The sequence below is a fragment of the Thalassophryne amazonica genome, chromosome 18, assembly GCF_902500255.1.
Source record: "Thalassophryne amazonica chromosome 18, fThaAma1.1, whole genome shotgun sequence".
NCBI lineage: Eukaryota > Metazoa > Chordata > Actinopteri > Batrachoidiformes > Batrachoididae > Thalassophryne > Thalassophryne amazonica.
The window spans coordinates 42,471,448-42,499,247 of record NC_047120.1 but is presented as its reverse complement, the minus strand read 5'-3'; the positions used below and the strand labels follow the sequence as shown (position 1 = coordinate 42,499,247).

Here is a 27,800-nt window from a genome sequence, read left to right as displayed (position 1 = left end):
ACACAGTCACAGCTGTACTCACTCACTGATTCACATATACAGAATCAAATGGTGCTGTGAGGACCACAGTGTGTCTTGTAGCTCTTGTGCTGTTTCTCAAACATACATTCTAGACTGGGTCTCATCTGGTGTGCCAAGCAGTCACCCTTATCAGCTACTGGCACACAATTTGATCATATGCCAATCGGGATAACAGCGCCAGGACTGTCAGGCTGTGGCTAAGGCACAGAAACACCTCATTCTCGGGTTGCCTCATGGATTTGTTTTTAATAAGGTGTATGTTCCATTGAAGATTTCTAAAATACTGCCTGTGCATCTGCACATTCTTTATTTCAGGGCTGACTGCTCCTCATAGCAGCACGGTTTGAAATGCTTCCTCCCTTAATGCCAGGATTAAGAGGACATTGCAGTTTTTGTAGCTGCGTTCTCGTTTCTCCCCCTTAAATTACCATAAGCTGTCATCCTTTGAGGAGGGGGTGTAGCTGGAGATGAGGACTGTGCAGTGACTCCTTCACAGCTTCATTTAATGTTACCGCTCACCTCAACTTCCACTACACTTGCTGTCCACAGGCACTGAGCCGCACAGTGCGCATAGCCTTAAATTTATAGAATTCAGCCTAGCTGCGTTAAGTGATTGCACCCCACCACCACCACCACCACCACCCCCCCCGCTCGTGATCCTGCAGTCATCACACTGAGCTTTCTTTAGATTTTGACTAAATACTAGCAAGAAAAAATACACAGTCAACCCCCACTTTCCTTCTGTGCTAAAATGAATATTTCATAAATTCAAGCTCAGCCATCCATATCAATGTGTCACAGCCGCAACAATGACTCCCCACCCACCCCCAAAATTCAGAGCTGTGGCCATAATTGGTTTTGAAAGCTTTACATGGACTCTGTGTAAAGATAGCTTTATCAAACAGTTGTGTCTGTGGAAATATGCTTTCAAAGTGGGGCAGAATGGAGTTTACTGGACAACTTAAATACAACGTTCTGTCAAGAATAAAAAGCTCTTATATTATGTGTAAGTAATTTTGCTGCCGTAACAACTGAATTATGGTTTGTAAGAATCTGACTGACATGACAATGGAATAATTTGAGGTACTGTGAAGTCTCTAAATGATTAATAGGCGACTAAGTGTTAGGAGAGCGCTGTCTGCTGTCTGCAGTGGCGGTCCTAGAGTGATTTACTCCCCGGGCGAAACCCCCTGCGTGCCCCCCCCCCCCCCCCCCCCCCCCCGGACACACTAACATGGCCACCACCTCCGCCCCACCACCCATGAAAACACTAACTTCGTCCAGAACACCCACAATCCCACAAATTAACTCATAACAGCTATTTTCAAGAACAAATTTCCGGTTTTAATGACTACTGCAATAACAAACACAAAGAAATTGGCGCAGTCTATTGTGTCATCATCCATGGACTTATCTGCAATGATCATCTCAAAAGTTTGCAGGAGGACATCATAATTGTTTGCCACAGTGCTCACTATCCACAATGAGAAATTCCATGGAGTAGGAGCATTTCTGGGCAACCTTGAGCAGCCTGCAGACTCAAGAAAAGACATCTTCTTTGTGGATTTTGAGAAAAATGTGGCAAACCCAGAGAGTGATGAAAAAATATTCTGCACTCATAAGCATTTAGCCCCCTGAGACAGAACCAGATTCAGTCTGTGTGCATAGCAATGCGCAAACATTGCACTGGGGACTATTGCTTTAACTTTGGCCTGCAAACCGTTGAGAGCTGAAGCCATGACAGCAACCATGGCTTCTTCGTAAGGAAGACTATCAAATGGCTTCGCCAAAATCCGGTCCACAACATTCAGATTGTCTGCCATTATGTGCAGCTTGCTACCTAGCTAGCTCGCTAGCTAGCTGGGACTGGCGCAAGGCTAGTGTGAAGTTTGTCCGCCTGTGAGTGCTTTGTGACGGAGGAGCTCAGCAGCACCCGCTGCTCGGTAGGGACAGAAACTGCGATAGAACTCTGAAAGAGTGATAGAAGTCAGTCTCCAAACACAAGCAGCTACAAAAAAAACACCAGAAATAGAAGCTCGATTTGTCGCTAGTCGTTTTTAACAAAGAAAATGCCGCTAAGAGGATTAGGAAAGTCTCCGGTTCAACTCAGAACAGAATGAAAATTTAAAAATCCTCCCACGGATGTTTACACCAAAAGATCGCTGATTCGCTCATTTCGCTGTCAATCAAAAAGGGATTCAGCCTCAGACAGATCATCCAATCATCATGCAGAAGCTGAGCGTCCGGGCCAGCCGAGGCCAGCCCACTGCCCCTGCTGCGGGAATGAGTGAGAGGAAAGCCACGTCATTACCAGTGATAAGAAGCTGATTCTGAACAAAAGTTGAGCGCGTTGTAACCACAACCCCCCCCCCCCCCCCCCAATCAGGACAACCCCACCCCGGTTTTTTTTGGGGGGGTTTATATATGTTTATTTGAAATGGGACGATGCATATTAATGAACGTAGTTACATGTAAATATGCCGGATTATAGCAAGATGCTAATTTCGATCCATAGTACCAGTAACATAGAAACAAACTAAGACCACACAACATAACAAAATAAATTAAACATGACAGAAAACAATTAAAACAGAATACACATACAAATATTTACAATTCAAAGTAACAATAATTGATAAATAATAAGTAGCCGACAGGTGGAGGAACCAGAAGAGTTTCATGATGGGTGTTGAGGTGCAAAAGTACTGTATTAAAGTGACAAGTGCAAAGTGCCTGGTTGTAATTGCACATTACAGTACTAGGTTGTATTGCACAATGCCCAATACACTAATTTGCACATGTACAAGTGTAAATATTGCACAGGGTGTCATACACGTTTATTGTGTAAAGACTACTAAACCATTTAATAAAATAAAATGCACAAGGGTATTATGTACATATAACTGAAAAAGAAACTCGAATGGTGCCTTCTCAGTTGAATTGTGTTTTAGGCTACAGATGGTTGCATGTCTGATTTGCCAGTTCAGTTGTCCTTTGAAAGTACTGAAAGTGGTGCTCTCCCTGATTGTGACTGAGGTATTTTGTGTGTGTGTGTGTGTGTGTGTGTGTGTGTGTGTGTGTGTGTGTGTGTGTGTGTGTGTGTGTGTGTGTGTGTGTGTGTGTGTGTGTGTGTGTGTGTGTGTGTGTGTGTGTGTGTGTGTTGGGGGGGTGGGGGGGGTACAATTTGCACTGCATGAAATTTCAGGGCATTCCAGAATGCTGGATACAAAGGAGTTGGAGAATGTCACCTCCTTTGAATTCTAGTAATACTCTTAATGCTTAGTTAATACACATTAATTTCAAGTGGCCTAGTACTGAGCTTGCTAATGGAATCATATCCTGCATAAACTAGCTTGGCATGGTGAGGGTGCAGTCTGGAAATGCCTCAGATGCATAATACACAACTTACTACTGTCTACTGCAGTGAAACTCCAGTTTAAAAGCTTTTGCATAATTTGTGGCAGCACACTATACAGTGCTGTGAAAAAGTTTGTGAATGCGTCTAACACATTTCAAAGTGTTTGACAGCAAACCTTTTTTTAATTGAGGCTTTTTATATTAAAATGTCTATAATAATGCCCTTTAGCTGCATAGTAAAAACAAATCTTTACATGACATAATTAAAAGTGACTTGAAAATACTTCAAATTAAAGAAAAAGAAATGCGCAGAGCTCAAGGGTTCAAAAACCTTTACCCAGCTCTGTATGTGCTGTCAAATTCATGCAGTGTTTGATATGGAAAATGTGTAATTGTTGGCATGGCCAAAAATACATTGTGTTTTATAAGTCGAACAAAAAATGTTCTACCAAATTCAAATTTCCTAGTTTTGTCATTTAAAATGGTGTTTCAGTACTTTTTATGTTTTCATTTGCTACTATATTGGTATCAGCAAGAATTTTGATATAATGGGTCTTTGACTAATATAAACAGTGAATATAAAAGACCTCGAGAAGGGTTTTTTTTTCCTCTCCCTGGAAGTGAATTTTACTTGGTATTTTCCAAATCTTATTTTTCTTTTAAATTGATGTAGGATATATGGTGTTATTGGATAATGCAAAGTATTCTTGTAGTAGTTCATTTTGTATGAATCTATTTCAGCCATCTTTGAATAGTACAGTACACATTTTAAAGTTATATTACAGACTGTTGTCTGTATCAGTAGTCGAATTTGCCTGTGCTGTTTAATTTGTGGAGTTGTCATCAAGAGCATTTAATAAATCTTCTGGAATGTCCCCTCTCATTAGTGTTGTTAAAGAACAGTTTGAAGGCATTTGGTTTTCGTCATTATGTTTGTACATTAGCCCTGATTTTAAATGAATAAAATGGTTGTTAGGCAGAGGAAATTGTTGTCAGTCTTGAATTATTATTGTCAGTGGTGTAATGCTCTATTGATTTATGATAATGACTGCCAGTCTGTGCCATAGTTCAATGACTCCTTGTGACAGCTTGTGGTCAGAGCACATTGAACCCCTGCTAAATTGTGTCGCATATTCTTGAATCAGCCTCCCTCCGTCAACCTCGTGTATCAAGCATGCCACGGGAAAACTCGCTCACTGTCTCAGAAGGATGTGGAAGCTCAGCCATTCAGCGTTGAAGAGCAATCAGGTGTGTCAGTGGACAGACAAGCCTATTTGGTTTCTCTTGTTGAATTTGGGTAATGTTCTTTGTTTATAATCTGGATAAGATAATGTTCCAGATTCCAGTAGTTAAACAGACAATAAGAAAAATATCTGTGTCAAGTTGGATTCATTGGCTCTTATTTTTCCAGTGCTTTTGCACGAGAGTCATCAATACCCAGTAATGAGCTCGTCTTTGTTCTACTTTGTTGGTGAAGAAGTTGGCTGAAACCACCATCAACCAGTTGTCCTGGCACTTCCCATTTTTAAATGCTTTTACCCACTGCATTTGAAACCAGCCATCCCTCCCAATGAAACCACAGCAATCTGTCGCACTTTGTTCAGCACAAAGATCCCCAATCTGGCTCTGAGCTCATAAATCCTGGGCCCTGATGCGTGATGAGGGCAGGCCTGATGACAGCGGAGTCTCTAAAAAGACGATCAGACGGCTTTATTGGCCATGAGAGCAAGGGCCAACCAATCAAGGTCTTGTTTATTGGCCTGATTTATCCATTCTCCCATGAGTGTCATCAACTTCAGCTCACCACCATCGCGGCAGGCTGTCCGTTTTTCTGTTTGTAGAGCAGAAAATATGTTCTTAATGTGTCTGAGTCCATGTGTTTTCAGTGGTCTGCGTGTACAGATGGCCGGATGGACCCATCATCTCTGTAACCTTTCCCACTTTCCACCTGTCATGGACAGTAATGAGGCTCTAAAGACAGTTTGACCGTTTGTGTCCACACTTATCTGAATCATTGTTGGTTTGTGGTCTCTGACGTACTGCACTGTGCTTCCCCTCTCACCGCCCCACCAACCATATTTACAATGTAATTAATGACTGGTTTAACGAATTGTAGCATAGATAAACACAGTTGTTCATTTGGCATAGTCCCATGCCATGTGGCTTAGTCGGCAGTAAAGCCCTCTTTGGCTACTGTGATTTGTTGCCTCTTGTGCCTGCCTACATAGGCAGGAGGAGACTGTTGAGGTCTATAGGTATTTGTGCAGCATGACCATAAATTGTGAGGTCTTAACACCGGTTCTTGTGAAAATAGGAAATCGATAAAAGGGAAAGAATGTAAATATGATCCAAAAACACCTCAAAATTGATGCAACACATCCAGGAAAATTTATTGAAGATCAGTCATCTGCTTTTTGTACAACTATTCCATTGTTGATGTTAAAGCCTAAAATTAGCTTTTGAAGTATCTGTATTTCACATGATGTCACTTTGTTGTTGCATGAAAGTAAGTAAGCAAGCAAGCAAGCTGGGATGAAATAGAGGGAGTTTACGGATTTGCTAAAATCCAGGGTCAGACATGTTTTGGGGACCTCTGTGGTCTGTGAATTTGTTGAAAGAGAGAATAATATGTGAGCTTTAAATGTCTGTTTATTTTTACTGTTGATCACAAGTATCAAGGCTGACATTTATTGCTTATTTTTGGATTAATGGCTTCCTCCTTGGACATAAGAGTGACATAGCATACTGTCAGATAAATGGACATTTTGGTAGTTACAAATTGGATATTACAGTTGCACTGTGTCGGCTGTTCAGTCTAATTTACTGTACCGTTGATTTAAATCTGTATTCAAAGGAATGTAATTCTTACATTTGTGGTCATAGAGAACTAATGAGACAGGCCAATCCCGTTTACGCCTCTACCTGCTGTCACACTGATGGACTGGTGATGAATGTGTAATTGCTGATCTTTTTTTCCCTTCTTCAGTCTTATTATGTACAGCAGCATTGGATACTTCAGTCAGCTAACATCTAGCACCATTAGGGGAGGTGATGGTCTAGTGGTTAAGCATTGGGCTTGAGACCAGAGGATCTGATGCAGATGGAAAAGTGCTATATAAATGCAGTCCATTTACCATTAAAGGATTTATTTATGCTCCATTAATGTATGTAAATCTATCTGTGCATTTCATACTGTTTAATCATCACTGCCCACATGCTTCCACATGTCCATTATGTTGGTATGGACGTTAAGCAAAACATCCACTAAGGGGCACCCTTGAATGTTTCCAACTACTTCAAACGTGGTGATGGTCAAAGAAGTTGTAATAGTGTTTCTACCACAAAAGAAACAAAAGCATAGGCCGAAGCATAGATGACATTATTTAATAATTTCATTATTTCTTTTGTTTTCTACTTTTTTGCCATTTGGTAAGATGGCTTACAGAGATGCTGTGCACATGTCTTATCCTACCCATTAACCAGTATTTTTAAGGTTCACTGGTGTCACTTAGGCCCCATAAAAATATATATATTAGTTTATCATCCCCACCCGTATGCCAAAATCGGCCCGCGTCAAACGTTTTTCATTGATGGAGGTACAGCTGGTGCAAGAACCGGCATATCCGCTAGGTGCTGAGTAGGCTTTGGCTGAAGATAGGCGAAGTTTACCGAGCTGGGCTCTGAACTTACCGCTTGACGATGGCGGTAGCTTGGACGCTAAGTACACCGGCTGCAAGATGAGTTTTTCCTCAGGAATTTGTATCTCTGTGCTGACACATGCATTCCATGTGCCTTCTGGCAAACTGTAGCTGAAATTTCACACCTTCTTTTGAAGAAAATCCTTCTCTCCTGTTATATCAGAGAATATATGAAATTTAAAAAAAAAATCGACCCTGCCTTATCACTTTTTTCTGATGTCAAGGATGATAAACTGTTTTTTTTTTTTTATGGGACCTTATATGAAATTCTTAGCTTATTTGTGATATGTTAAAACTTAAACTCTGTAATTGAATGTGATTATTTTATTTAGTGGGTTTTACTATTTTTTTTATATCATGTTATAATAATGTATGCAGTAGTATGTGTATTGTATGTCGTACACCAGTGGAAAAGTGTAATAAACTAAACTAGGTGTCCATAATATGTGATATGCCCTCTAGTGTTCATTGCAAAGAAATGTATTTCTTCAGTTCCCACACCAGCCATGACAAGCTATCTAATTGTGTGGAATAGACAAAAACAGCTGACAGATTAGTGATATAGCTGCAAAATATAGCTCATATTTACATTATGTTAAACTAGTTTCTTGGTATAATCAGTTCTGTCTCTTTACAGTTTACCTTAGTTAATCTAAATAACTCAATTCCCCTTCTTGATACAAATTTATCATGTTTTCTGTGAGAGCCTATATCAGGTTATTTGACAAACTGTAGTGTACGATTACTTACATAAACGTAATGGCTTTTAGTATCCAAATGAGCTTTTCGGTGTGATTAGGCTGACTTGGTGATGAGCCTATTCATCAGTCTCTGTGATTCTTCTTTTTAACAACACTATCACGGGCAAAATTGAGTAAGAATTCTGTAACATTACTGGAGTCCTATTGAGGTGACGCTATGGTCAGATCCTTTTTGTTTTGTAGTCACCTTACACATTAAAGCATTTTGAGGAAAGGCTCTTTTGCTGCTGGTGTAGTCCAAGATTATCAATAATGTGGTGACTTAATCCGCTGCTTCCATATTCCAGTGGTGTGTGACTTATCTTTTTTTTTTTTTCCTGCCAATTATTATACAGCCAGTCTCATCAGGTGAAATCTGCCTCCTCCTCCTCAGTTTTAATATGTAAATGATAGAAATCCTTTTTTATGCCGCCGGCTTGCTCCACACTTTGACAGATTAAATATTCATGATCGCCATGATTACCGTGCAGTGCAGTCGGACGCTATTCAAGAATGAACCTCAAATGTAGTATTACCTCTCACTGCCTATTCTTTTGTCTGCAAGAGTAAACAGACCATCAGACAAGAGACTAGGTACAGTGGAGGAGGTTTTACAAAACCCTCATAAATCAAGTGTGGGGGGAAGGGGGGTTTAAAAAAGGAAGGGTTAGCATATGGCGGTAATTTTTGTGTAGGTGAATAAGGAGTTATGGCTCTCTGTGGCCCCGGTTACATCTATTATTCATGTTTCAGAAGGTCTGATAGCCATTCAACTTGTGTTTGGTTACAAGTAGCCTTGGGGTGGGGGGGTCCCCTGATTGTAGCCCTCATTTGAGTCTAAATCCATCTTTTCAATCAGGTATTACAAATAAATATTTAATAAAGTATAATAGAGCCATGTTGTGCAATAGGGGGAAGAGCAGCTTCTCATGTAATTTAAATGCACAATACTCCCTTTTACTGGAATGTATTTCATGATTCGATTCATTTTGTTTTGATCTTAGTGCAGAGTTTGCACATGACTTTAAATTTCCAGCAAAATCAAGGTGAGAATTTATATACCAAATAAATATGCAGTTTGTTAGCAGCTACTATCACTTTTGCTTCACAGCAAGGAGGCCTTGGGTTTGATTCCCAGTGGAACCTTTCTGTTTGGAATTTCCATGTACACTCCATGTCTGTGTTTTGACAGACTCTGCATCCCTCCCTCCAGCAAAACATCCATTATTAGCTCTATGCTCTTCCCACTGCACTTGACCATGATGATATTTGTAGACCTAGACGTCATCCCTGAGTGCCGTACAGCGCTGCCAACCAATGCTAATGGTTGGATTGTGTCCAAGTGGTCATTATAGTGCCTTAAATGCAGAGTACAAATCTGATTGCACCACAGTACTCCATTTGAGGTTGTCTGTGGTCTAAATAGCAATTTTTTACCATTCCCTACTTTTAGGAACATATCTTGAGGAGCTATGGTGCACGGTCTGTGGCGTGTTCAGCTCCACTGTCCTATTTACATGGCGTAAAATGTGAGTGCAGAGGAGACACGGTGCATAGGTTGTATGTCACCTAATTAGTCATGGGGATGTTTTGGCCATAACATTAACATAAAACAATTGCATTGTAATTTCTCATCTCCTTTATGTGGGCCATGAATCTTGCACACTGTGATTTAAAAAGTCGATTCAAAGGAGAGGTTTTGTCGCAGATTTAATGGATTTCTGCCAACGGGTCACCGCACACCAGCAGTGAGCACCCACCAAAGCTCTCTGAAGTGAGTCAGTACTGTGGGTTTTTAAAACTTTCCGTTGGTGTTTGTTTCATTTCACAGTTGTTTTCAGCTCTGTTTTGTTTGTGTGTGTACAAGCAGAGTGGACTTTCTTGTGCAAGTTGTCTTTGAATATATAAATACAAGATAAACTCTACCCTCAAGTCCAGACCAGGTTTTTGGTGGCCACTTCCTGCTCCCACATGATAGCAGTTCGCCAGCACAGTTTCTGACCACAACTCTGTTTTAGACCAGCACAATCATGGGTGCATCAAAGTCCACAGATTCATCATTTGAATGATGTGAGCACTGAGCATAAAACAACTGCATTGGTTGAACACTACCACTGACATGTGCTTCTTAGTGCCATGTAGAACATGGGGTACTTGCTGTTTTTCAAAAGATGCACACTGACAACACATTCTATGTCCACAGTGGCAGGACCTATGCTACATGTGATATCACCAAATGCTTATCTAATGGCAGATGTATGATTATGTCTGTAGGTGTGGCGGGGCACCATAGACAGAATGCGATACCGGCGGATGCGGGCAGCCCTAGTCATTCTGCGGGCCTACCGGCACTACAAGGTTCGGTCTTACATCCGTGAGGTCAACCGGAGGTTCAAAAATGTGCGCTCAATGAAGGACTATGGCAGGCATGTAAAGTGGCCGACACCCCCAAAAGTTCTGCGCAAGTTTGAAGAGGCACTGAGAAACATCCATAACAGGTAACTCAGACAGACGGGCTAACATTTATATCTCATTTTAAGATCCTGCACTTTGATAAAATGCATTTAACCCTGTTAGACAAACAAAGTGCTGCTTGTGTATTTGTTCCCATTTCAACACTTGGATGAAGGCTGTTTCTTTACAAATTCAAGCTGGGAAAAAAAGCTGTTGAATTTGGTAAGAGGGGCCGAGTGTAGAGTAGATTTTTGGCCGGTTTTAGTTATGTTTGACTGTTCAAATCTAAAATAAGACTGCTGTGTCGTGTGGAATCTTTTGTCAATCTTATCCTTCAAAACAAAGATAAAGGATGAAGTCTTTTTTTTTTTAAATAAAATTCTTTTTAAAACTCTCCCATTTTCCCCCCCAGAAAATCGCTTTCCTGGATAAGTCAAAGTAAATAATACAATTAAATCCACAGGGGAGAATAAATGTCCTCATGTGGAATTGTGAATCCAGATGAATCCTTTTTAAAGCAACTTGCTCATGTTTCCTTCTGCTTTGGGCTCACACTGGGCATTGCTTTTTCTTTCTCCATCAATACCTCATCTCTGCCTAAAAAAGAAAAACAGCTGAATGCAGTTTGATCCTTCAAAAATAGCCTTCCAACAGAATGATGTTGGCTGTCAGCATCAGTGAGTGAAATCCTAAAGTTCTGATTTCCACCCTTTCCAACTGTGTTCCTCAGAGAGAAAATCAATTTTACTTTGTTCATAGTTTGGTGTGTGTGTGTGTTTGGTATCAGGTGGTGGGCATGGACACTGATCAAAGGCCTCTCTCCAGAAGAAACCCTGCAGGTGAGGGCCAAGGTAGCCACCCTGGAGGCCCTGAAGGGCCACAGGCCTGACTTGGGCCTGCAGAGAGCCTGGGAGGGGAACTACCTGGTGAGTATATGAAACTGGTGAAGAAGTGGGGCTTGTGAGTGTGTGGTGACATGTAGTAGTAGATGGGAGATAAACTAAAGAAACAAACATAACGCGCCACCAGAACAGCTTCGTACACCTTGGCATTGTTTGTACAAGTCTGAGACACTCTTGATGACGATAATCCAAAATCTGGTATATGTCTTTAATTGAGTTGAGATCTGGACTTTGCAAAGCAGACCTAGGGATTGTCACGAAAATGACAGTGCCTCACATCATTTTCATGCTCATCAAATCATTCCTTTAACCGTCATGTTCTGTGGATTGTGGAGGCATTGTCATTCAGGAAGAGACCACTCCCATCAACATACAAATGTTTATCATGGACTCTACCAAGGTAGGGTCTTGATGGAGTCATGGTAAATCATGGTGGCTCTTGGTCCACTCGGGATGGATAGTCATCTACATTGTGATAAGGTCATGGTGTGGTTATAGTGAACTCTTGTGAGTTGACTGGATGCTGTCAAGATTCACCACAGCTACTTTGAAGTGGTGTATTCCTGGACAGTCCTGGTCAAAATCAAGCGTAAGGGATATGATCATTCTCGCAGCAGTTACTTGGGCAAAGAAGAAATACACATTGAATTTGAGTAAAAATCTAGGATCTCGCATGCAACTAAAACAAGTATAATGTAAAACAATGAAATTTTCCATCAAACTTTTAGTCTATAATAAAAGTTAGCAGTAAGTTCATCTAAATAATTTAGAAGTTTAGTATTAAGAGTTAAAGCAGGGGTAGTAGCCAAGTGGTTCGTGCACTTGGTTTCAGTGCGGAAGGTTCCCGGTTCAAACCCCACCCCTGCCACATTTCTCCATGTAATGTGGAGTTGCATCAGGAAGGGCATCCGGCGTAAAACTTGTGCCAAACCAACATGCAGATCTACTGCTGATTTGCTGTGGCGACCCCAAGTGCAAACAAGGGAGCAGCTGAAGGGTCTTACTATTATGAACGGTTAATTTTTCATTTAATGGATTAGCGGTTATCGACACAAATTTCTAGTTTAGCTGTGCTCACCACGGCAGCTGATGATGATGATGATCTGAATATAGCCAACTGAAAAATGCCAAAGAAAGAACTTGACAAAAACTGTTCTTTGAATCTGGATACAAACCTTTTTTTTTCTTGTTTAAGTTTCATTTTGAAACGGTTTGTAAAATTCTGCATCCTTTTTCCTCTTCTTGTGAAATGAACAAAATCCAGTTTTGCTGTTTATTGTGCAAGGATTTTTGTTTGTTTGTTTTGCCCTCATAGAAGCGAGACAGCCCCGATAAAGCCGCCACATTCACACTGGTGTCCAGCGAGTTGCAGCGGAAGGACAAATTCATGAGAATTCTGTTCTCCTCTAATGTACGCAAGGTATGAAGCTTCCAGGTCGTTCTTCTTTACTCACAGTACATGTACACATTTCTGTCAGTGTTGACACAAAAAACTCAGCTGCACTTGGTTTGTGCCATCTCTGTGAGGGTTGTCCATGTGTGTGTGTGCGCACATCTCCTGTGGAGTGACTGAGGAGGTTTGTGTTTTTTCCAGATCAACCATTTCCACAAGGCGGAGGACCGAGTCGTGCTCGTCACTGATCGCCACCTGTACAAGATGGACCCCCTCAAGCAGTACAAACCGATGAAAAGCATACCTCTGTACAATGTACGGTTCTTCTTCTTCTAAAATCGCTTCTTTTTGTGGTTTTCTTCAAAGACAGATGCAGGGTGGTAAACAGACGCAGGCTCATTAGCCTCTGGAATAAAAGCATGTTGTTGCAGAAACACCACACTGCAGATTTTTGGATTCAGATGAACAAAACAAATTCATCGGTGGTTCATTCTTCAGGCTCAGAATGAAGCACACAGAAATGCTTTTGACTGAATGACTTTAATTCACTCGAGCTTATAATTAAGTTAGAACTAATTATATTACTCGAAGAAAATATTACAACAAAACTTTTTTTGAAAAACACAGTCTGTACCATACCTTACTGTTCAGTCTGTCCATTTAAAATACCTTCAGGTTTCAATAGCTGCTGCATTCAGGTCCAAGGGCACCACCAGGGATTTTGGGCCCCATGAAAAGAAATCTTACTGGGCCACACCCCCCCCCCCCCCCCCCCCCATATTATTTTGTCAGTATTATAATTGTATTAGGGGCCTCTCTAGTCCCCTGTCTATCATGGGACCCTAGAATCCTTCTCCTTTTCAGCACCCCTGCTGGGGTCCATAAGTATTTGGACAGTGTTAGTATTTGTAAGAACGTACCCACCACAGTGGAGTTAAACAAGATATTTGTAGTGTAGACTTTCAGCTTAAACAGAAATATCACATTAACAATTTAGGAAATTCAGCCAGTTTTAATAATAATTTTGTTTTTTAATACAAATAATCACTTTTACAACCAGTTTCATTTATACAAGTCAAAGAAAGAAAACAAGGATTTTTCCAAGTCACTGAATATATATTCATGTACGTCAAACATTAGAAAATACAAACAATATTGTACTGAAATTGTCAGAATTAGGGAATTCTCAAACAACCTGCCTGAGCATGAAAGAAGAAAAGTGAGGGAAGCACCAAGACATCCTGTGGCTGATTGGAGAAACTGTGTGGTGCAACTTTTGTCTGTTGCATCACCTGTTCTACAGCTTCAAGGTAAAGTGGAACAGAGAAGGATTTTTCAGAAAGACATGTGAAATTTCAGGTGCAGTTTCCCTGAAGTCACATGAGAGGCTGTTTAAAATTTCAATCAGGGAGTTTTTCCTTACCACTGTCGCCTGTGTGCTTGCTCTAGGGGTTGGTAAGGTTAGACCTTACTTGTGTGAAGCGCCTCGAAGCAACTCTGTTGTGATTTGGTGCTATATAAATTAAATGAAAAGAAAATTCAGGCTGATTATTTCAGTGGAAAAACAAGTTGCCCATTTTCTTACTTATGAAAGTCCAAACCAAACTGCAAACTTCTGATTAATCAGTGTTTAGGCATGTGTGCAGAAAGATATTATTTGAATGCAGTCCATCTATAATCTATTCTGATACAATACTTGGGATTACTTCACATGAGAGTACTGCATACTGCTGTTTAAAGGTGGCCTGTTCTCATGAGATTTCCTTTTTCAGTTGTCAGAATCAGAAATACTTTGATTCTTGAGGGGAAACTGTGTTCATTACAGACTTCCAACCAAGACTAGAAAATAGAAGAATGAAGGAATTACTAAGATACATAAAAAGCTTTGGGAAAGCTGTGCTACAAATGCAGGTATACAAGTTTTACCAATTTGTATGTGTTGTGAAGTTGTAAATGAAAGGACATATTTTCCACGATTTTAGCAATTTAATAATATAAATGCTACCATGTTCCTCTACATTTCTTAAAACAGACATCGCCATTTCTAGTTAAAGTCTCAGATCAAACAGAAGTTAACTTATGGACTTTTGTGACATATGTTACAGAAGTTTCAAATGAACTGTTTCACGTCTTAGGTTTGTACGAGCCCAGTTAGTATGGTGGGAATTTGACTTGAAATCCCGTCCATATGTCATCCCATGCTGTCCAAATGTTTCTATTAAAATGTAGATACAGACACATAGTGCCCAATATGATCCCTTGAAGAAAGTCTTGGCTAGAGCGTTTCTTTAGCCTTTTCTGTAATGTTGTTTATTTTATGCAGTAGGGCTTTCTCCATGTAATATTCTTGTTTCTTCAGCTGTGGTTTAGACTCTGCTGTGCGTTCTGTGGGATATGATATCAGAAAAACAGGAAAGCAATTTAAAAGGCTTCCTGGTGCTATGAAAGGTGTGACAGCAGTGCATTTTACACTCAGTGTCATCTCTAATTTCCCTTTAGCCTGTGGGATCCGGCAGCAACACGTCAATATGCAAACTCTGCTCCACCGCTACAATTGGCTGGTTTTAATTCATATTCACACTGTGATAGGCCCATTAATGTTGCTGCATACGAACACAAGGCATGGTAAATATGTTGTGTGCATGTATGTTGACTCCATAGTGCCTATTCAATACATTTATTTCCGCTTTTCCTCTGCTGATCCAGAAGATTTTCCAAGTGTTGTTTTTTCTTCCTCTTTCAATCTTTCACAAATTATTTTTTGTTAAAACAAAAGGCTGCACTTCTGTAGTTTTTATTTTATTTATTTTATCAGCATTCAGAAATAGTTTGAACAGTGCACATAACTGAAGGTGAGAGAAAAAAAAAATAGAAACTAGGAGAAGCACTTGGTGCAACATCTGGCTGTTATATACTTGCCCATAAAATGTTACGATATTGGTAATTAAAATCAGGAATTACCTATACAGCAGTATGCAAAAGAGTTTTAAGCAGCTTTAGAATAAAGTGTTGAAAACCTTTTTTTAAGGCACAGTATAGGATAAACAAATGCATGAAGTGAGATATCGGAAAACCAAAAAGGACACGGAATACAATTTTAAATAAATAAAATCGGTATTAACTAAACAGAAAACTTTCTTGCATAAGTCCAAAACTTATTCCATAATGAATTCCCATCATCCATTTCTCGTTTCAGTCCGCCTGAGCATACACTCGTATGATACTGTTTCCACAATTGCCGCTTGCTGTTCTTTGACATCTGGAACCTTTGTTGTTTTCCAGTGTCTCAGTATGATCCTTAAAGTTGTATTTATACCAATCATAACTGAAAAATTGCACTTTAACGTATTTATCACTTGGGATTTATCCCCTAACAAACAAAGTTATGGAGCCAAAGGAATTCTAGAGCCATACCATCCACTCAGAAAGTACAGAATAGTCCAGTTCCAGATCATTCCCAGATACAATGAAGGGAAGTTCATTCAAATATCTGACTTTTCCAGCACGTACTATCAGGCATTAGTTTAATTCTGTGTATCCTTACTGGTGTACGATTATACGTATGAAGTATTTTATACTGAATGAACTTTCCTTTTCCTTCCTTTACATACTTGGCGCATTCTGCTAGTATAGTCAACCATATCTCTTGTTCAATTTCCTCTCCAAAATCCTTCTGCCAAGGCCTGTTCATATTAGTACAATCAGTGATCATGAAACTACTGGTAATTTTATAAAACTGTGAGGTTGTGTGACATTTCTGTAACAGCCAGCCAGCCATTACAAGCAGTTTTATAGTTAGAGATCACACAGTTCCTTCTCTGTAACTAATCTCCAAAACTGCTCTTTGTCCTTAAGGCCATAACGTTCAGACAGAACTTTATATGGTGGAAAATCAAATTTCAAAATTAAAACATTTGCATTTATGAGAATAAAAGAACAAACAGATTATCAAGGTGCAGACTTTATTGTCAGTATTAAAAATAAAGTATTTAATTTGTTTGTAGGTGTACTGCCTGGTATACATAACAGACAGTTGCTGATGATTGCCAACACAAATCTTTTTAAAAATTTGGTGACATAAACCCAGTTTTCTGATAAATTGCAGACAACCACATCAAAGACATAATGCTTTTAAGCTTGTATAGTTTGTAACGTATTGTACATTCCGGGGCTTATAGCTGTTTCTACACAAGATTTATGTGCATTAAATATGCCCAACAGCAACAGCAGCATTTATAGAAACTTCACATTGTCGCAAAAGTTTGATATTCAATCAGTTCTCCAAATTGTCACTTGATGCTAACCTACTGCCAGTATGTCGACATTAATTTCTGGGACATTCTGCATCTACGTTTTAGGAATTTCTCTTACCTTGCAGTGTCACCAAAGGTAAATATTCATAGGAATATCATTCATGTATAACAGCAAACTGATGCATATCTCAGCCTACTCATCTCATACAACCATTCTTAATATTCCTTATTTGAGCTTTGACCTTGACCTGTAACCAGTAATTCTCAGTTAAGACTGTTCATCCTGAACTCGCTTCCAACCATTTCACAAAGTTCTATCCAAAATATACAGAAGAGGTACAAAAAAGTTACCCCAGACAACTTGAATTCAGTTAAATGTATTTATACATGTTCTTCCCTATGGCTGAAAATATTAATAATAAAAAAGGAGCATTTTAATAAACTAGTTGTTGATTGTTTGGGCTCTCTGTTGGGACTGTTTACACAGAGACTGCTATCTGCTGCTTTGGACTTGAACTAACAGTCTTTTTCAAGACTTTTTTACTTTTTAATTTTTTTCTAACTTTTTGCTGTGCTCCAACGCCTAAGGAAGACCTCTAACGGTCGAAACATCGCGACGGAGCACTTTTATCAGCTAACTTTCATTAGCGTTGGCAGGCTAACTAGCTTGCTAACGCTTTCGTTTTTATTTTTTTTTTATTTTAGCACCGTTGTCGTGCGTTGCCTGTGCTGCTTCATGGCCTGTTTGGTGCCTTGATTGGGGCACTCCTTCTGCTGAATCACCTCTGGATTATTTGCACATTATTCACTTTGTGTGTTTTGGGGAATCCGCTAGCTTAGCGTAGCTACTAGCTCTTAGCCGATTTAGCATGGCGGCTTCTCCTGTCTCTCCCGCACTTTTCTGCTCTGGGTGTGAAATGTTTAGTTATTCCTCGGCCTCCTTTAGCAGTAACGGTACTTGTAATAAGTGCAGCTTATTCGTAGCTTTGGAGGCCAGGCTGGGCGAAGTGGAGGCTCGGCTCCGCACCGTGGAAAATTCTACAGCTAGCCAGGCCCCTGTAGTCGGTGCGGACCAAGGTAGCTTAGCCGCCGTTAGTTCCCCCCTGGCAGATCCCGTGCAGTCGGGAAAGCAGGCCGACTGGGTGACTGTGAGGAGGAAGCGTAGCCCTAAACAGAAGCCCCGTGTATACCGTCAACCCGTTCACATCTCTAACCGTTTTTCCCCACTCGACACACCCGCCGAGGATCAAACTCTGCTTATTGGCGACTCTGTTTTGAGAAATGTGAAGTTAGCGACACCAGCAACCATTGTCAGTTGTCTTCCGGGGCCCAGAGCAGGCGACATCGAAGGACATTTGAAATTGCTGGCTAAGGCTAAGCGTAAATTTGGTAAGATTGTAATTCACGTCGGCAGTAATGACACTCGGTTACGCCAATCGGAGGTCACTAAAATTAACATTAAATCGGTGTGCAACTTTGCAAAAACAATGTCGGACTCTGTTGTTTTCTCTGGGCCCCTCCCCAATCAGACCGGGAGTGACATGTTTAGCCGCATGTTCTCCTTGAATTGCTGGCTGTCTTGAGTGGTGTCCAAAAAATGAGGTGGGCTTCATTGATAATTGGCAAAGCTTCTGGGGAAAACCTGGTCTTGTTAGGAGAGACGGCATCCATCCCACTTTAGAGGGAGCAGCTCTCATTTCTAGAAATCTGGCCAATTTTTTTGGATCCTCCAAACTGTGACTGTCTAGCGTTGGGACCAGGAGGCAGAGCTGTGGTCTTATACACCTCTCTGCAGCTTCTCTCCCCCTGCCATCCCCTTATTACCCCATCCCCGTAGAGACGGTGCCTGCTCCCAGACCACCAATAACTAGCAAAAATCTATTTAAGCATAAAAATTCAAAAAGAAAAAATAATATAGCACCTTCAATTGCACCACAGACTAAAACAGTTAAATGTGGTCTATTAAACATTAGGTCTCTTTCTTCTAAGTCCCTGTTGGTAAATGATATAATAATTGATCAACGTATTGATTTATTCTGCCTAACAGAAACTTGGTTACAGCAGGATGAATATGTTAGTTTAAATGAGTCAACACCCCCGAGTCACTAACTGTCAGAATGCTCATAGCACGGGCCGGGGCGGAGGATTAGCAGCAATCTTCCATTCCAGCTTATTAATTAATCAAAAACCTAGACAGAGCTTTAATTCATTTGAAAGCTTGTCTCTTAGTCTTGTCCATCCAAATTGGAAGTCCCAAAAACCAGTTTTATTTGTTATTATCTATCGTCCACCTGGTCGTTACTGTGAGTTTCTCTGTGAATTTTCAGACCTTTTATCTGACTTAGTGCTTAGCTCAGATAAGATAATTATAGTGGGCGATTTTAACATCCACACAGATGCTGAGAATGACAGCCTCAACACTGCATTTAATCTATTATTAGACTCTATCGGCTTTGCTCAAAAAGTAAATGAGTCCACCCACCACTTTAATCATATTTTAGATCTTGTTCTGACTTATGGTATGGAAATAGAAGACTTAACAGTATTCCCTGAAAACTCCCTTCTGTCTGATCATTTTTTAATAACATTTACATTTACCCTGATGGACTACCCTGCAGTGGGGAATAAGTTTCATTACACTAGAAGTCTTTCAGAAAGCGCTGTAACTAGGTTTAAGGATATGATTCCTTCTTTATGTTCTCTAATGTCATATACCAACACAGAGCAGAGTAGCTACCTAAACTCTGTAAGGGAGCTAGAGTATCTCGTCAATAGTTTTACATCCTCATTGAAGACAACTTTGGATGCTGTAGCTCCTCTGAAAAAGAGAGCTTTAAATCAGAAGTGTCTGACTCCGTGGTATAACTCACAAACTCGTAGCTTAAAGCAGATAACCCGTAAGTTGGAGAGGAAATGGCGTCTCACTAATTTAGAAGATCTTCACTTAGCCTGGAAAAAGTTTGTTGCTCTATAAGATAGCCCTCCGTGAAGCTAGGACATCTTTCTACTCATCACTAATTGAAGAAAATAAGAACAACCCCAGGTTTCTTTTCAGCACTGTAGCCAGGCTGACAGAGTCAGAGCTCTATTGAGCTGAGTATTCCATTAACTTTAACTAGTGATGACTTCATGACTTTCTTTGCTAACAAAATTTTGACTATTAGAGAAAAAATTACTCATAACCATCCCAAAGATGTATCGTTATCTTTGGCTGCTTTCAGTGATGCCGGTATTTGGTTAGACTCTTTCTCTCCGATTGTTCTGTCTGAGTTATTTTCATTAGTTACTTCATCCAAACCATCAACATGCTTATTAGACCCCATTCCTGCCAGGCTGCTCAAGGAAGTCCTACCATTATTTAATGCTTCAATCTTAAATATGATCAATCTATCTTTGTTAGTTGGTTATGTACCACAGGCCTTTAAGGTGGCAGTAATTAAACCATTACTTAAAAAGCCATCACTTGACCCAGCTATCTTAGCTAATTATAGGCCAATCTCCAACCTTCCTTTTCTCTCAAAGATTCTTGAGAGGGTAGTTGTAAAACAGCTAACTGATCACCTGCAGAGGAATGGTCTATTTGAAGAGTTTCAGTCAGGTTTTAGAATTCATCATAGTACAGAAACAGCATTAGTGAAGGTTACAAATGATCTTCTTATGGCTTCGGACAGTGGACTTATCTCTGTGCTTGTTCTGTTGGACCTCAGTGCTGCTTTTGATACTGTTGACCATAAAATTTTATTACAGAGATTAGAGCATGTCATAGGTATTAAAGGCACTGCGCTGCGGTGGTTTGAATCATATTTGTCTAATAGATTACAGTTTGTTCATGTAAATGGGGAATCTTCTTCACAGACTAAAGTTAATTATGGAGTTCCACAAGGTTCTGTGCTAGGACCAATTTTATTCACTTTATACATGCTTCCCTTGGGCAGTATTATTAGACGGTATTGCTTAAATTTTCATTGTTACGCAGATGATACCCAGCTTTATCTATCCATGAAGCCAGAGGATACACACCAATTAGCTAAACTGCAGGATTGTCTTACAGACATAAAGACATGGATGACCTCTAATTTCCTGCTTTTAAACTCAGATAAAACTGAAGTTATTGTACTTGGCCCCACAAATCTTAGAAGCATGGTGTCTAACCAGATCGTTACTCTGGATGGCATTTCCCTGATCTCTGGTAATACTGTGAGAAATCTTGGAGTTATTTTTGATCAGGATATGTCATTCAAAGCGCATATTAAACAAATATGTAGGACTGCCTTTTTGCATTTACGCAATATCTCTAAAATCAGAAAGGTCTTGTCTCAGAGTGATGCTGAAAAACTAATTCATGCATTTATTTCCTCTAGGCTGGACTATTGTAATTCATTATTATCAGGTTGTCCTAAAAGTTCCCTAAAAAGCCTTCAGTTGGTTCAGAATGCTGCAGCTAGAGTACTGACGGGGACTAGCAGGAGAGAGCATATCTCACCCGTGTTGGCCTCTCTTCATTGGCTTCCTGTTAATTCTAGAATAGAATTTAAAATTCTTCTTCTTACTTATAAGGTTTTGAATAATCAGGTCCCATCTTATCTTGGGGACCTCGTAGTACCATATTACCCCATTAGAGCGCTTCGCTCTCAGACTGCGGGCTTACTTGTAGTTCCTAGGGTTTGTAAGAGTAGAATGGGAGGCAGAGCCTTCAGCTTTCAGGCTCCTCTCCTGTGGAACCAGCTCCCAATTCAGATCAGGGAGACAGATACCCTCTCTACTTTTAAGATTAGGCTTAAAACTTTCCTTTTCGCTAAGGCTTATAGTTAGGGCTGGATCGGGTGACCCTGGACCATCCCTTGGTTATGTTGCTTTAGACGTAGACTGTGGGGGGGTTCCCATGATGCACTGTTTCTTTCTTTTTTTGCTCCGTGTGCATCACTCTGCATTTAATCATTAGTGATCGATCTCTGCCCCCCTTCTTGGCATGTCTTTCTCCTGGTTCTTTCCCTCAGCCCCAACCAGTCTCAGCAGAAGACTGCCCCTCCCTGAGCCTGGTTCTGCTGGAGGTTTCTTCCTGTTAAAAGGGAGTTTTTCCTTCCCACTGTGGCCAAGTGCTTGCTCATAGGGGGTCGTTTTGACCGTTGGGGTTTTTCATGGTTATTGTATGGCCTTGCCTTGCAATATGGAGCGCCTTGGGGCAACTGTTTGTTGTGATTTGGCGCTATATAAGAAAAAAGTTGATTGATTGATTGATTGATTGATTGTTTATATTTCACATTTAATGGTCTCGTCTGATAATCTGATTTTCTCTGACAACCATTGAGGGACGTTTATCTACAGATCTCTTAAGACGGGTTCTTGAAGACCAAGATAAGACAAGCTTATCTCACAATATTATAGTATATAAATAATGTGCCTCGTTGAATGGAACATTGTATCTTTCACCTCGTGAAATATTCTTACGACTGCACGAATGAAAAATAATTCCTTATTTGTTTCATATAACACCTAAAATAGGTCCTTGTCATTTGATATTTTATTAATTTATAAACAAGAGAAATGGGACTTACATTTGGTGCTCGTCACTGGTCCTTTGAGATCAAGAGGTTCCAAACAGTCCAACATGAACTTTAAATAGCAATCCAGTCCAAAATTGTCTGTCACCCAAGCAAACTCCGCCATGTTTGTTTTTAAAGCTAAGTGCTGTCGCTCTTAGGGTGGGGTTAGTCATCGCGGTGTGCAATGGTACAAAACATTTAGAACCAAAATTGCACAGTAAATGGAACAAAATGGAAAATGGGATGAATTATCACGTGACACACAAACCCCCCCCATCAAATGACAAATATCTGTTGAGGCGTTAGATAAAGAGAGATACAAGACATTTTGAGGAGGATCCAAATCTGTGCCAAAATGAAACTCTGTTCTAGCCTTCTTGTGTCTGTTATTTTTCTTGAATTCCGTCTGTTACTTTTGTGATATGTTGTCCTCAAGCAGGTGTAGATTTAAAACAATAACTAAATACTGTTTATTTGGAATACTGACGAAAAGGAATCCAGTAATTTCTGACATAGATTAGCATCCTTGTCATCTGGTGAAATGAGTGACATATAAGGCTGGTGGTGCAGAGACATCTGTGACAAGATGCCCCAGTGCTCAGTCTGACAAAGTGACAAGAAGGAACTGAAGAACAAGAGATGCACACCAAACACATATCGCTGCATTTCGAGTGCAGCTGAGACAAATGGTGGGGAGGTGGGGTGGGTGGGAGTGATCACGATAATTTTACTTATTGTTCATTCAAATACGCACACACAATAAGGTGATAAATGTGATTACTTTTCTGCAGCCGTGGCATATGGGTAACCATCAGTGTAGTAGGAGGCTACACAGTGAGATTTGCATTTTGCAAACGTTGACAAAACAGAATGAATACGTGCGCATAAATATATTCATAGCCAAAAGTGAACTTGAACTACTTTATCTCGGCTCTAAAGGTTTGGTTTTCATTTGTTGTATCGGTTGTTTGTCAACAGGACTACTCCAAATTGTATTGACTGATATTCATAAAACATAAGCCAATGAAGAACCTATTCAGTTTTCCCAATTCGATGAGATTTCATATGTATTTGATGGCGATTCAATTATTCACAATGCGATATGATGCGAATTGGTGCGATATGATTTGGGATGGGTATTGATAAGATTTTATCGATCTATGCCATTATTGATTCCACTTATCGATCTGATTCTTTATCAGTTCCTTATCAATACCTCTTGCGAATTTTCTGTGTACTAAAAGTAGGCTTTACAGGTTTTCTACGCCAACATTTTATTGAGTCGTAAATTTAAATAAATTTCAAATTGGTCACTGGATCCTTTATCTCTGGACATAAATAAAAAAAAAAAATCTTTTTGTCAAAAGCATTTCCTTTCAGATATTGATACAAATGTACAACCCCAATTCCAATGAAGTTGGGATGTTGTGTAAAATGCAAATAAAAACAGAATACAATGATTTATAAATCCTCTTCAAGCTATATTCACTTGAATACACCACAAAGACAAGATATTTAATGTTCAAACTGATAAACTTTGTTTTTGTGCAAATATTTGCTTATTTTGAAATGGATGCCTGCAACACATTTCAAAAAAGTTGGGACGGGACAACAAAAGACGGGGAAAGTTGATGAATGCTCAAAGAACACCTAATTGGAAACAGGTGAATGTCATGATTGGGTATAAAAGGAGCATCCCCAAAAGGCTCAGCCATTCACAAGCAAAGATGGTGTGAGGATCACCACTTTGTGAACAACTGCGTGAAAAAATAGTCCAACAGTTTAAGAACAATGTTTCTCAATGTTCAGTTGCAAGGAATTTAGGGATTCCATCATCTACAGTCCATAATATAATCAGAAGATTCAGAGAATCTAGAAAACTTTCTACACATAAGCGGCAAGGCCGAAAACCAACATTGAATGCCCGTGACCTTTGATCCCTCATGCGGCACTGCATTAAAACCGACAACACTGTGTAAACGATCTTACCATGTGGGCTCAGGAACACTTCAGAACACCATTGTCAGTTAACACAGTTTGTCGCTACATCTACAAGTGTAAGTTAAAACTCTACCATGCAAAGCGAAAGCCATACATCAATAACATCCAGAAACGCCGCCACCTTCTCTGGGCCTGAGCTCATTTGAAATGGACAGACTCAAAGTGGAAAAGTGTGCTGTGGTCTGATGAGTCCACATTTCAGATTGTTTTTGGAAATCATGGATGTCATGTCCTCAGGACAAAAGAGGAGAAAGACCATCTAGATTGTTACCAGCGCCAAGTTCAAATGCCAGCATCTGTGTGGGGGTGTGTTAGTGCCCATGGCATGGGCAACTTACACATCTGTGATGGCACCATCAATGCTGAAAGGTACATCCAGGTTTTGGAGCAACACATGCTGCCAACAAAGCAACGTCTTTTTCAGGGGCGTCCCTGCTTATTTCAGCAAGACAATGCCAAGCCACATTCTGCATGTGTTACAACAGCGTGGCTTCGTAGTAAAAGAGTGTGGGTACTAGACTGGCCTGCCTGCAGTCCAGACCTGTTGCCCATTGAAAATGTGTGGCGCATTATGAAGCACAAAATACACAACTGAGACCCCGGACTGTTTAACAACTGAAGTCGTACATCAAGCAAAAATGGGAAAGAATTCCACCTACAAAGCTTCAACAATTAGTTTCCTCAGTTCCCAAATGCTTATTGAGTGTTGTTAGAAGGAAAGGTGATGTAACACAGTGGTAAACATAACACTGTCCCAGCTTTTTTTAAACGTGTTGCAGGCATCAAAATGAGCAAATATTTGCACAAAAACAATAAAGTTTATCAGTTTTAACATTAAATCATCTTGTCTTTGTGGTGTATTCAATTGAATATAGGTGGAAGAGGATTTTCAAATCATTGTATTCTGTTTTTATTTACATTTTACACAATGTCCCACCTTTATTGGAATTGGGGTTTTAACTCCATAGACACTGATCTGAGCTCTTCAGCCGGCTTCTGCACGTCAGGATGTAATTCATAAAAATGCAGGACATCTCATTTTGGGGGAAAAAAAAAACAACTCAGTTTTAGTCGGTTATAGTTTATTGTTTGTATTATAATGTTTGAAAAAAGGTGTCATTTGATTTTAAAAGTGATTCCCTCTGAAGTTATTAATTCCGATCAAAATCTGTATGACTCTTTTGAGCTGCGCACTTAGTTCCACAAAACAGTGGATATTGTTGTTATTATTTCCTTCACCCAGTGGACAACTTCAGTTTACGCACCGGCTGGTGCAGAGAACCCGCAAACAGCGGGTTGAAGCACTGCTTCATTGCATAAAGCAGACCCACTGCAGTCTGCAGTCAATGTAGACAAATAATAATTTTCTCGATAAACACCCTTAAAAACAATGGCTGCTCTGGTGTCCCAAAACATCTGTGGTGCATTCAATGTGCCTCTGAAAAAAATTGATGCAAGCAGGCAGCGAACGATGAAGCACGATTCAACCCATCAACTGAATCGATGCACACTGAATGAATCGATGTACTCGCATCGCACACGTTTGTATCTGGATACCAATTCATATCGATTGATCTCCACATGCCTGTAAGACATTGACCTCAGTTTAAAAACTTGAGTACACTGAGAGAGCGTATACCTGAACTGAAGCTCAGCAGTCCTATATTTACATTAAGCCTTGTCTCTGCCTTTGTAGTCCTTCGAGTCATACATTTTACTTGTTGCATCCATAGTCCCATGAGGAGAGTGTTCACATTTGCAGACTGGCAGGAAGTGGTTTCGGCGGTATTGCGCTAAAATGCCACTAAAAAAACATCCCGGTAGACCTGTGCTCTAAACAACATTTTTAAAAAACTGTTTCACATTCATAAGTAATGTCATGGCACAAGAATAAATTGTAACGTGATGTCGTTTAGAACCATAGCTGTGTAATACAGCACAGCAGACTGCGTGCCATAATCATGTCCTTCACTTGTCAACCTCAAGCTTAAAGCAGCATGTTGTTGAGATGTTCTGCAAACAAACACATAAACAGGACCTAAAACATTTAGCCGAGGTAATAATCATATATATGGTTGGAGAGTCGGAGAAGGGTTTGGTGTCGATATGGGGTGAAATGGCCCATAGCTCTTTCGTAGCTATAGCTCAAGTTGTTTTGTGAAACATTTAAGTATTATTTTGAAAATATCTTCAGTTCTGGTTGTTAGTTTTAACTTAATACATTTATTCATCTTCTTATTCAGCATCGTGTGTGTGATTACAGCTGCTGCTGCTTCTCCATGACACTGAGCTTTTACAGTGGAAAATGTCAGACTGCACAGCTGAGTGAGTGAAAACTCGAGGCCAAAGAAGGTAAAGGTGAACAGGTAGAAGTGGAGAGAAGGTGAGGGGTGGTTAAATGATGAAGGTGCGTACAAGCCACAGCGGTGTGACGTGGAGCTTTCGGCCAGAGGTCAAACAGACGGGAAAGCAGTTAGCTCCTTGTTGAGTAGCACTGATGTCTCTTTGGCTGTTTTTGTTGTGTGTTTACTGCTGTGCCTGCAGGGCAGACAGCAGTCTGGCGGACGGACGGCAACTGAGGAGCCAAAGGATTTATGTGGCAACTAAATCCTGTGCTGCAGAACCCATGAATCCTCTGTCCAGCAATATTCCCCCAATCAAATGTTGAGATGACCATTTCTACTTCACCAGCTCATCTCATTGCTTTGTATGAGGGTTTCTTGTTTTTCTTGTTGCATTTCTCATCTCTACCCCCTCGACACGTTGTCTTCCAGCCTCCTCTGCCCGCCCCCGCCTCTTCTCTCTCTCTATTTAGCGCTCAGTCTCTCTGCCGCTTCTCTCTTTCCGTGGTTGTCATGCCAACTTCCCGGGAGACTGTGTTGTCATGGATACTGAGCAGCAGGGCAGATCAGCTGATGTCTGGTGTCTTTCGGGCATGTGCACGAATTGGCCTCCTGTATGTGGCACTTTTCCACCTATTTTTCTATTCCTGGCAGAGCCATGATCCTTCCTCACACTCGTTCTTTCCTCTTTCTCTCTCTCACACGTTGGTTTCCTTCACGTTGGTGCTCAACAGCTCCCTCATCTTCCAGTACTCGCTGTTGCATCACTGACCCTGCTGACTGTGTTTTATCTATGTAAAATCTACTGTGTGCATGTGGAGGTGAACATATTTAGTATTAATAAATCCTCTGACGTGATGGAAATTATACAGTGGAAGCTGCTCTGCAGGAAGATTTAAAAATTCTGCCTGTTTAAATTAACACCGGTAATGTGATCAGGATGAGGAGTTGATGAAGCCTAAATTGTTAAGATATTTATGCCTCAGCAGCTACTTGTAAAAGTTTGAGTGTTTTGTGGTTCATCAGTAAGCGTGGCCATATCGCTGTCTTCTCACTGTCACACCATGAAGAGTTTGCACAGGATAGCTGATAATGG

The 27,800-nt window shown here is 40.3% G+C and overlaps 1 protein-coding gene across 1 annotated transcript in view; it reads left to right on the top strand.

The window, feature by feature from the left end:
- Positions 1-27,800, top strand: part of myo1d (myosin 1D) — a 150,237-nt gene that overhangs the window by 77,777 nt on the left and 44,660 nt on the right. Inside the window, exons 17-20 of the mRNA XM_034194268.1 lie at positions 10,091-10,314; positions 11,058-11,196; positions 12,488-12,592; positions 12,767-12,880. Coding sequence (XP_034050159.1) covers positions 10,091-10,314; positions 11,058-11,196; positions 12,488-12,592; positions 12,767-12,880 — 582 coding nt within the window. The remainder of the gene's footprint in view (positions 1-10,090; positions 10,315-11,057; positions 11,197-12,487; positions 12,593-12,766; positions 12,881-27,800) is intronic.